The sequence below is a fragment of the Plasmodium coatneyi genome, chromosome 13 (assembly GCF_001680005.1).
Source record: "Plasmodium coatneyi strain Hackeri chromosome 13, complete sequence".
In the NCBI taxonomy this organism is placed as follows: domain Eukaryota; phylum Apicomplexa; class Aconoidasida; order Haemosporida; family Plasmodiidae; genus Plasmodium; species Plasmodium coatneyi.
The window spans coordinates 1,156,912-1,168,495 of NC_033568.1; the positions used below are offsets into that span (position 1 = coordinate 1,156,912).

The following is an 11,584-nucleotide window of genomic DNA, read 5'->3' on the forward strand; positions in this document are numbered from 1 at the left end:
GATTATGTATATATTACACTTTTAACTTGCCCCCCCAAATTAGTATACACATTGTTCCAATTCTTTAAACAGTAATAACACAATATGTACTGTATCTAAATTATCATATGTGCACATATATAATTAAAGCTAACAAAATGTTGGAATGGGCTTACTGAAATGAAAGCATAGAGGAAAAAAAAAAAAAAAGGAACCTCCCTTTTTTTACATTTCTTATCCATTCATATTGTTGGATTATGATGGACTACTCGTAACATTATATTATTATATACCTTATTCAATTATTGCATACATAAAGGAAACTTAATTCTTTTTTCCCTTTCCTATAGGAAACTTTTTCTCTTGCACTGCATTTATGCTGAAATAGTATAAGAAGCATGCTAACAGTTCCCAATATGTAATACACCTCATACACACAATGTATTCTTCCTATCTTTCCGAATTGAATGGATATTTACACATGCTAAAGGGACCACAACATTTATGGAATATATGAACAATATACACTACATGAAATTTCACTAAATATATGCGCAATAAAGTGTATGTATATCACTCAATGTACACTTTTCAGTATACATACTTTCTCTACATCCGATTTCTAATTACTAACAGTTTCATTCATTCTTCTTCTATTAGGACACTGTAAATAAACTACGTATTCTAAAAATATGCATTGTACTATTTGAATTACCTTCCTGCATCCCACTAAGCTCATAATATATTTCTATATATTAATACAACTCCCCCCATCCTTCAGATTTTACAGGTTCAGCACGGTTACGAGACCACATGGTTTACGGTTCAGGGTTTAGGGTTTAGGTTTTAGGGTTTACGGTTTAGCGTTTACGTTTTAGGGTTTAGGATTTATGTTTTAGGGTTTAGGCTTTAAGATATAGGGTTAAGTTTTAAAGCTTCAGGGTTTAGGGTTCAGATTTTGGGGTTCAGGATTTACGTTTTAGGGTTTAGCGTTTTAGGGTTTAGCGTTTTAGGGTTTAGCGTTTTAGGGTTGAAGATTTATGGTTTAGTGTTAGATTTTAGCATTTAGCGTTTATGTTTTCGACACAGGATCTAGGGCTTAGGGTTGAAGGTTTAGGCTTATGTTTACAGGATGCAGGGCTAAATGTTAAGGGTTCAAGTTTTAGGGATCAGTGTTCAGGTTTCAGGGTTTAGGGTTCAGTGTTTAGGGATCAGTGTTTAGGGTTTAGGTTTCAGATTTTATGGTTTAGGTTTGAGGGTTTCAGTGTTTAGAGTTTAGGGTTTAGGGTTCAGGTTTTAGGGTTCAGAGTTCATGGTTTAGCGTTCAGGGTTCACGGTTTAGGGTTCAGGGTGCAGGGTTTAGTGTTCAGGTTTCATAGTTTAGGGTTAAGGTTTGAGTTTGCAGAGTTCATCGTTTAGGGGTCAGGTTTGAGGGTTTAGGATTTAGGGTTAAGGGTTTAGGGTGGAAGACTTTATTTCTGAGAAAGTTGTTACTACGCAAGATATTCTTAGGTAGGGTGTTCCTCAGGAAGAGGTTCCAAGTTCAGATTGCCGATTTAGGGAGGAAAGAGTTTGTTCCTAAGGAAGGTTTTCCTAAGGTAGAGGTTCGATGTTCAGATTCCGCGTTTAATGAAGCAATTTCTATGGTTCTTGTTCCTAAGGAACAGGTTCCAAGTTCAAATTCCGGGTTTGGGGAAGGAAGACTTCGTTCCTAAAGGAGATGTTCCTAAGGAACAGGTTGCAAATTCAGATTCCGGGTTTAGGGAGGAAGACTGTGTTCCTAAGGATGTTGTTTCTAAGGAAGGTATTCCTATGGAGCACGTTCCAAGGTCAGATTCCGGGTTTAGGGAAGGAAGACTTTGTTCCTAGAGAAGATGTTCCTAAGAAAGATGTTCCTGAGGAGGGTGTTCCTAAGGAACAGTTTCCAGGTTTAGGTTCCGGGTATAGGGAGGAAAACTTTGTCCTTAAGGAACATGTTCCTAATAAGGAGGATCAAAATTCAAATTCCGGGTTTAGGGTTGATGTTCTTAAGGAACAGTTTCCCTGTTCAGATTCCGGGTTTTGGGAGGAAGACTTTGTTCCTATGGAAAATGTTACTATGGAAGGTGTTCCTATGGAAGAAGTTCCACGTTCAGATTTCGGGTTTTAGGGAGGAAGACTTTGTTCTTAGGGAAGATGTTCTTATAGAACAGGTTCCAAGTTCAGATTCCGGGTTTTAGGGTGTAGTAAATATTTTTCTTTTTTTTTTTTTTTGTATGAAAGTGTTTGAATGTTCATGTGCAATTAATATAAGTCAGATACAGAATTTTTCCACTTCACGAGCGTGTTGGAAAATTTCTTTTATTGAACATCCAAAATATGTTCATTAAATTTTTTTTGTTATAACTTTTTATTTTCATAATTTTTTTTTATCTTAATAATTTGTTTTTTCTCTTTTTTAATTCCAGTTGTGGACATTTGAAAAAAGTGCTCCTCTAAATTGTGCGCGAGGGTTCGCGAAGATACGCAAAAAAAAAAAAAGTGTCTTAAAAAAAAGAAGTGTGTTCTTACAAAAAAAAAAAAAAAAAAGAAAGAAACTGTGTTAACAATAACACAAATTTTTACCATCTCTCATGTGTATACACGGAAAAGAATAAAATGATATAAGAACGAACTGGCACATTTAAAAAAAAAAAAAAAAAAAAAAATTGAATGGAATTGAATTGTGTTAATTCATAATATTAGAGAAAAAAAAAAAAAGAAAAGAGAAAAATAAGGAAAGAAAGAAAATTAATTTTGTTCTTACGCTGTAAGAACAGTGAGTGATAATTTATGTTCCTCTTCGGGAAAGACATTACATTACGACGTATTACATTCCACACAATGTGTGTTTTACATGTTTTGATAACTAATATTCTTCCTGTTTGCTGGTCTTCTATTGTTTGTTCTTCTGGAAGGTGTAGCATATGAAACAGAACCTTCTGTTGACTCATCCTCCGAAGAATATTCTGTTGAATTGTCCGCTGAATGGAATGACGAGTCTTCTGTTAAATATTCGTTAGAATCATCAGATTCAGGATTGAAGTTCCGCTTATTGGATCTTCTTTCCGTTCTTCTGTTAGAAGAGTAGTTACTTCTCCGAGAAAAAAATGGTGAGTACTAAATAAAAAAAAAAGAATGGAAGGAACCATACATAGAAGCTATATATCACCGTACTCCCTAACATTAACTACTCAGAAGAGAGAGGAAAACATTAGTACAGCATATTATTATTATTTGTACTCCTACAATAATTATAATTGGAGTAGTACTTACTTTATAAAAGAAGAAGGCCAGAAGTGGTACTCCTATTAGCACAGCAGCAGTAGGTGGCATAATAATGGACAATGGTGAACCTTCTGTTGGACCTGCTGCACTAGCGGCACCTGCATAACCGTCTTGCCTAATTGTTTCAGTAGCTGCTGGAGGTGTTGTTTGTGCTTCAGATGTGGCGACGGCGTCACCTAAGTCGAAGTCGTCCCCAGCAGAAGGTTCCTTCCCATGTCCAATTCCAACCCCTGGAGCAACTCCTACTGCAGGAGCAAGACCTACCCCAGGTGCAGTTTCTTCTCCTTTTATTGCATCACACATCTGTTTAGATAATGTTTTATTACGGTATTTATCATATTTACTGTAGAATTCTTCACAATAGGAACCACCCTCAGAATGCCTTGCACACTGTGAATTCATTTTCCCATAGGCGTCAGGAACTGCCCCCAGGGAACTAGAATATTGATCTACCCCGCTGAAATCAGCTACTAAAAGGTCGGCACACATAGTATTAAAGTTATAATAGTAGTCGAATACTTTTCTCATATCGTTGAAATGTAGTTTGGCCGTGTCAGTGTACATATTTGCACAACTTGCATCAGAGCCCCATTGCCGCAGTGTACTATATATTGTGTCCATGATACTCTTAAAATTAGTTATGCCCTCCCTCTCCTTCCGCACTATGTCCCCTAACCAATAATAAAAAAATTTACAACGTTCCTTATGGGCCCGATCCTGTTCACTCATTCCTTTGTTCACGTAATACCAGACACTTGCGATTTTATTCGTACAATCAGAAGTAATACCATACGTTGATAATACGCCCCGCAGACTCCCTTCTATTGTACTAACTTGAGTATAACCACCATATAGCTCTTGGTAAAGGTCGAAATTACCGTATATTTCCTTTGAAGGTAAAGTAATCGAAAGTGGAACATACAAATACAATCAGTAAAATATGTGCATATTTGTACATTCCTTATTATATTATTCAAATAACATTATATACATATAACTCTATATATTCTTATTAGGAAATGAATTGTATTACCCCTGCCATTAATTCAGGTTCATGTCTATGTCCTTGGGGTCCATTCGCACTTTCCGAAAGTTCCTCCTCATGCTGCGCCTTCCGTGCAGTGGTGCACTTTAGTTTTGGCAGTTCCTTCGGTGGCCACCGTTTACAGCTCCTGTGTTCCCAGTATTTACTCTTAAATCTTCTACAACACTTATCATCACTACCATCACAAATACTACATAACAGTTTATATGCAGCCTGAGCTTTCCTCTGCTGCCCAGTATATTCTGGACTATGGCAACCTATCGTAAATGTCGGCTCCTTTTGCCAAGCACTAACGTTATAATCATAATCGAATAGTACTTTACAACCTGGGAAAACGTATTGGCCAACATCTTTGTACAATTCATTGAATTCATCTTTGCATTGGCCTTCTGGCAGTGCACTGTAAATTTTCTCCATAATGTCCGCAAGGCCATGAGAACCTAATTTCTCCTTTATTTTATCACCTAACCAGTGATAAAAGAAACGACAGGGCTTATAGTAGGGTTGGGGGACTCCGTCCCTGTTCTCTGTACATGCGTAACAATAGTTTCTCACAAAAATTTCGGCCAAGTTTACACCACTACTCATCCACGTTTCCAACACCGGTTCCAACTTATTCCCATTCTGTTTGCAGCATTCATGTTCTCTTTCCTGTTTACCACACCGCACGCCATCGTCCAGCAGCTTGTATATTTTTTCTGAGGGTAGTGCACTTGAACCTCCACCCTAAAAGTATAGAATTGACGAACGAAGTAGAATATGTGTATGTGTATATTCCTATGGGTCCTCCTCCTCCTCTTTTTTTAAGAGCGCCATTATTCTGTTGCACACACATTCAGTTGTTAATTCTAAAAAGGAAGGATTATTTTTTCCTTTTCTCTTCCATTTTCTGTGTGTTCTTTTCTCTTTTTTCTTGTGTGTGCTCTTTATTCTTACCTCTAACATTTTCTCCTTCTCTGTTGTAATATTCCTTCATATAGAAACTTCATTTTACTATGTGTGCATAAACTCCTTGGTACATAAATACTCTTCCCGAAACATACTCTAGAATACTTTCCCGTTGTGTTCTATTTATATTTATGTTAAAAACTGTTCTTTATGAATTTGTATATAATGGGAATGCGGAAATTCTAATTGTCTCATGATTATGAATATTAAATTTTTATTCTTCCAGTTGGTGTATATTGTTCACTCTTTAAGTAGCAACAACACAGTATACACAAATATGCATCAGAATCGTTATATGTATATATAATTAAGGGAATATATATAGAGAGAAATGTATTAAAATTATATAATGGATACAGGAAGGAAAAAAAGTTCAATTCCTCATACATTGCTTACTCACCTATTATAGTAATGAATTATTATAAGCATATATGTATCTTTGCATTATACACTCCTTTTCTCTATAGTTATAATATACTTGTATTATATTTGTATTGTGAATATATATTTTTTCCTAAATATGAATGAATGTACACATATTCAGAAGGGAAGGAAGAACACATGCTCTATATGTATGAACTGTACTGTATATATGGTAAAAAAATAATTTATTAATTTTTTTAACAAAAATAGAACATTAATTAATAATGTACCATGAAAATTTTGATGGAAGGAAATTGTGTTCTTATATACATAGTGATCTGATACGTACACGTAATATATTATCATTGTTCAGAAGATTGCACAGTGTGTATCATAGGGGAAAGTGAAAGTTCGGTGTTCACTCGTTCATAATCAATCCCAAAGTGTGTGCTCAAAAATTTGCATACTTCCCTTTACATACATACATATATATATATGTTGATTCTTTTTATATATGAATGTGTGTTTGTGTGAAGAAGAAAGGAAGAAGGAAGCACACAACCTTTAATACGGACTTAGTACATATAAAGGAAATTAATGAATCATGTCAGGAGTAAGAGAAGAATTCCCAATTCTTTCTGCTTCTTTTAGCATGCTTGTATACATATAATGTACATAGTACCGTACTCCATGCATATATAGTATAATAGAATCACCGAAAGTAAATGGAGGAACATGTGCAGTTACATATTTTCACTTCTTTACGGCAACTATATATTTGTAGCCGCTAAGTTGGAAGAAATTACCTTCATGGACCGATTTCTATGAAAAATTCGAGAGTGCCACTGATGGGGAATGTACCCCTAAGAGTGGCACGACCAAAGATTTGAGGAAAACATTGCAGACTAATTTAAAACGGTACGGAAATTTTTCCCCTATGGAGGGGCTAATCATGGGAGCTTACTGTAAGGCATGCCAGATGAAGGAGCAATCACTACCCACTGATGACACAACCTGTCAATTCTTTTGCCATTGATTCGGGGATCGGCCGTGTGGCTCATTAACCCGTTCCCCCTAATTTCCTTCATGTAGTCAAACGTATGAATGGACAATTACATATGCAACTAGCGCTTAGAAAATGTGCTTTTTATTTCGCCATTACCTCGTTTTTTGGAGGTTCCCTGCTGCACGCCCTTTGGACTATTTCTAGGCATCGTAGGGTCTCATACATATGTTTTTTTTTTTATTCCTTCTGACTCACAATGCTATGACAGGATGACGTAAGAAAGAGAAGTACTTTATTTTGTTTTTTTGCCATCGTTGTTGAACAATTTCTTAAAACATGCTGAATTATGTGTGTAACTGCGCATCCGGAATATTTACATTCCTTTTTTTTTCCATGCAGTGGTAATTTCCATGTGAATTTTCCATTTGGCTAAATGAGGTGCGCATATATGTGTAAGCACCGTGCGTGATTGGAGGGGTGTATTTAAGAGGAATTCATATGGGTCTATATCAGTACTTATGTTTGTTTATGTATGTTTACGTATGTGTATTTATGTGTACTTTTGCACGCGCACGTCTATACGCAACGGCGTGCTTCGCCTGGACGCCTGAGCAGACAGACATGTACATATATGTATGTACACATTGCTCTGTGGACCTAGTTCTTGCGCGAAGCAGATTTATGCAGTTATTTTCCCCCACATTAAACGTTTTTCCCAGTTAATTCTTTTCGCTTTAAAAAGGAATTAAATTGGTTTTGTCTACTATTTTTTTTTTCTTTCCTAGGTGATGCTTTTCCTGTCTTATAGAATGAACTCCTACAAATTTTACTTCATGACATACTTTTTTTTTTTTTTTTTTGTTTTTGAGGGAGGGGAATTTTTTTAAAGGACGTTTGATACATTCAAAATTATGTGCTATATTTTTGGTAATTTTTTCACTTGAGTTTTTCACTTTCATATTTTCACATTTACTCATAATTTTCCTTTTTTTGTTCCAGCCGCTTATCATCCCTTATATTAGCACACGAATTCACCACTTTAACGAATTTACAAAGTTCATTTGTACAAGTACGTGCACGGATAATGTAACGCAGTTGAATGTGCTAGTACACATAACTATCTATTAAGCATTACGCGTGTACCTCAACCTTGGTTTATTTATCCTTTTTTTTTTCCCCTTTTTTTTTTTTATCCTTTTTTTTTAACCCCTTTTTTACTGCTTTTTTTCTTTTTTTTTTGTGTGTTGTGTGAAAATTTGGAAAACATATGCAATTCACGTTTTAATTCATTGCGAAGGACAATTGTAAATACATGCATATGCGCCACACAACTGACGCGCATGCAGTGTATCTGAACGAATACCCGCATATTCGGCCATTCATGTGTACATTTGCACGTATATTGCGAATGTATACATACATGTATTTAATTATACATATGTGTTTTATTTGTTTATTTTTTTTTTTTTTTTGCTGTACTCACCTCTTTTTGCTTTTTAACCCTGCGCACGTAAAAAGGGAGTTAACCCACACTCCCGAAATTATGGAAACATAGGGCCTGAGTAGGGCAAGGGTTAACCCCCCCAAATATGTATACACCATAAAGCAAATGATGATGACTTGTATATGTGTGACAAGTTTACATTTTCCCTCAATTTGCTGAAGCTATATGCGCGACGTTAGATGACGCGAACAGCTACAATCCTAGCGCTACCCCCCTTCCTGTTTAGCTACTGTAGAATTTGCAGACAGCCCATGCGCGTGTGTTACATACCATACGACCCGCCTGATTAGTTCGTGGTAAACCGCGCACATCGCTATAGCGAGGTCGTCGCAAAAGGGAAACGAAGAAGCATGAGAAAGAGAACCAAAAGCAGAACTCGTTGTATGTGAAGAACAGAAGCACACAAAATTTTGCACTCCCCGACATTTTTTCCAGCACAGTAGCAAAAGACATACAAAGGAGAAGCAGCAGCGTTTGCTCTCTACACGTTGCATTTTTTTAGTCCGCATCAAATTTACAATGTAACATTTTGTTTCCAAAAAAAAGCGTTGAAAAAAAAAAAAAAAAGTTCAAATCTGCGCAACCAGACGGATAGCGTAACGCACTTCCTTAAATCTAAGGGAGTACATCTATTTTTAACATCGGTTCGAATCTTCCTGAGCCCATATGCGGCGCAAGCGTGCATGTTTGAATGTGTGTATGTATATGCATGTATTTGCGTGACCCCATCCGCGCTCCCCGCGTGTGTAATTTTTTTTTGTTTTATATTCATAACCAACCCCCTCGGGGTGATTTCCCCTTAGATATTTCATCTCTCCGTGAATTCACCATAAGCGTGCAAATAATCGGGTTGAAAATCGCATAGATAAATAGACCTAACTGCCTGCTCACCCATTGAATGTGCGCTTGAGCCGATTCCTAGTTCACCACTACGGCTAAGCAATTTTTTTTTTTGCCGCCCTTTAACATTGCATATAATTATGACACAGTTGGTGTGCTCAGCTTGGCGCGTATTTTTAGTTTAAAGTATTGGTGCCCAAGTAGAGCAGCGCTTTCGTTTATTTTTGTGCACCACGTGAAGGAAAGGGAAGAACAGAACAGACGTGTTGAAGTGAAACGTGACTCGCACGAACCAGAGTAAAAGACAACCGACGGAGGGGTCCTCCCCCACCAAAAAAAAAAAAAAAAAAAGCAATAAGAAGAAGGAAAAAATGCACCTGATCAGACTCGTAGATTTCAACTACTTCTTGGGCTTAGATGTACTGAAAAGTTTTGACATAGTTAACTACCTAATAGTAGTCATCGTTCTTCTAGCAGTAGTGCTAGCCATATTTAATGAAGACGCATCGGCGGGCTCGCCAAGATTAGCGTGGGTATTAGGAGAGTTCCTACCAATTCAGCAGTCGATATTTTCATTAAACGCCAATGCAGAGAAGAAATTATTTAAAAAGAAAAATAGCAAGACATATGCATTTATCACCTTTCTTTGTAATTTGTTCATCAAGTTGAAGTGTGCTATCTCCGAGGGGACCTTCCTACATTTGCTAAAAGGGTTCTACAAAAATGGAATCAAAAAATTAGTATTGTACAAAAATCTGGCTGTCTTAAAAAGCAAATCCGAATCTAAGAGACACTTTTATTATTTGATTCTAAAGGATAAGTATAATCTACCAATTGAGAAGGGCGAAAGTGAAATGAAAAGCTACTTAGATGCAAAAAGGGAACTCGTTCGAATGAATAAATGGGCCTTTATGTGGAAGGTATCTGGGGTAAAGAACGAATACATAACCTGTGAAAATGCCAAAGTGAGACCCATATCGTCTTACTCATATCTAGACTTTATAAGGGAACCACTGGTACAAGACTCTGCCATTAAAGCAGCAATGGAGTGGTCCACAGGAAATCATGGTCCCAGATTGCTAGGAGGGAATAATGAAATATTAAGAGACTTAGAAAAAAAGGTGGGACAATTTTTTGGTAGAAATGATTCCATTTTAGCAGTTTGTGGATTCTTAGCTTGCATGTCAGGCATCGCAGCTGTTGCTACGACTAATGACCTCGTCCTTTATGACAGCCGAACACATGCGTGTGTAAAAATAGGAATCCAAATAAGTGGTGCCAAGGGATACACCTTTAAACATAACGATTATAACAATCTAGAAATCCTGCTTCTAAAACATAGAAGCAAATATAGAACCTGTTGGGTGTGCATAGAATCGGTGTATTCCATGGATGGGGATATTCCCCATTTGCCATCCTTTAAGAAATTGTGCCTTAAATATAACGCCAAGTTATTTGTTGATGAAGCGCACGGGTTGGGTGTACTAGGAAAAACAGGGAGAGGATTAGAAGAACATTTTAACATGCCAGGTTCTGTAGATTTAATAGTTGGAACTTTTAGTAAATCCATCGGTTCTGTTGGGGGGTACATTGTTGCATCTGATGAGGTGATCGAATTTATGGATATCCACTGCATAGGCAATGTTTTTTCAGCCCCACTACCTTCCTACTGTGCAGGTGGTGCATTAAAAGCCTTCGAATTGATAGACACACAACCCTGGCGAATTCAGAAGCTTAAATTTAACACGAAATATTTAAGGAATGGATTAAGGACAGGTATGGGTCTGTGGCCAAAGGATTATCCAGAGAGTAATAAATACGTCATCGAAGGGGATGATGAGACGAGTGTCATTCCAGTCATTTTCCCAAATGATCCAGACAGATTACTAAAAATTTGTAATGTTCTTTTTCAAAAGAAGTGGATGATTTCGGCTGTTACGTATCCTGCATGTCCATTGAAGCTACCCAGGTTTAGGGTTACTGCCACGTCTGCATATTCCGTAGAGTACATGAACGACTTTATTCGAGATTTGATTAGTGCGACGATTAGTGTGGAGCCCTCTCCGTTTGATAACGGCCTTTTGTGATGGTCTTCTCTGCAGTGGAAGGAGTTCCATCGGGGCTGCATTTTTTTTCGTGTTTGGGGCAAGGGGTTTACTCTCCTTGTGAGGGCATGCCTCGTTATACCTCCCGTCATCCAAGTAACTAGAACGCCATTCGTACGATGCTTCACGTCGTTATACCGTTTTGTTCCATGTTTGATAAGGAGACCTGCAAAGCGCTGTACGATCCGATATGGCATGCCAACTTCTTTTTCATTTGAATTTTTTTTTCACTTTTTTTTTGCCCATGTTTGCATTTCTAATTCGTTTCCTATAATTAGATTAAATTACACCAGTTTTTTTACTGCCCTCCCCCCCGTCTGTTTTAACATTTTTCATTTTATCAAATTTATAAGCGCATTGAATGATTAACACATTAAAAAAGAAAAAAGCGCATTTGTTTCTGTTACAAAATGGGACAGCACTTCCGCATAGTGAAGGGAAGAACGAATTTTTACAATGATAAAAGTGCACCCTTGCGACAACTTGGG

At 37.1% G+C, this 11,584-nt stretch overlaps 2 protein-coding genes across 2 annotated transcripts; one reads left to right on the forward strand and one right to left on the reverse strand.

Moving 5' to 3' along the window:
• Positions 1–2,850: 2,850 nt before the first annotated feature.
• PCOAH_00049770 (KIR protein) lies at positions 2,851–4,014 on the reverse strand (the record flags this gene model as incomplete). Its single annotated transcript, XM_020061759.1, has 2 exons — positions 2,851–3,117; positions 3,274–4,014. 2 exons carry the CDS (start codon positions 4,012–4,014, stop codon positions 2,851–2,853), a joined length of 1,008 nt encoding a protein of 335 aa, XP_019917331.1.
• Positions 4,015–9,362: 5,348 nt separating this feature from the next.
• Positions 9,363–11,078, forward strand: PCOAH_00049780 (Glycine C-acetyltransferase; the record flags this gene model as incomplete). Its single annotated transcript, XM_020061760.1, has 1 exon — positions 9,363–11,078. One exon carries the CDS (start codon positions 9,363–9,365, stop codon positions 11,076–11,078), a length of 1,716 nt encoding a protein of 571 aa, XP_019917321.1.
• Between the last annotated feature and the right edge of the window lie 506 nt (positions 11,079–11,584).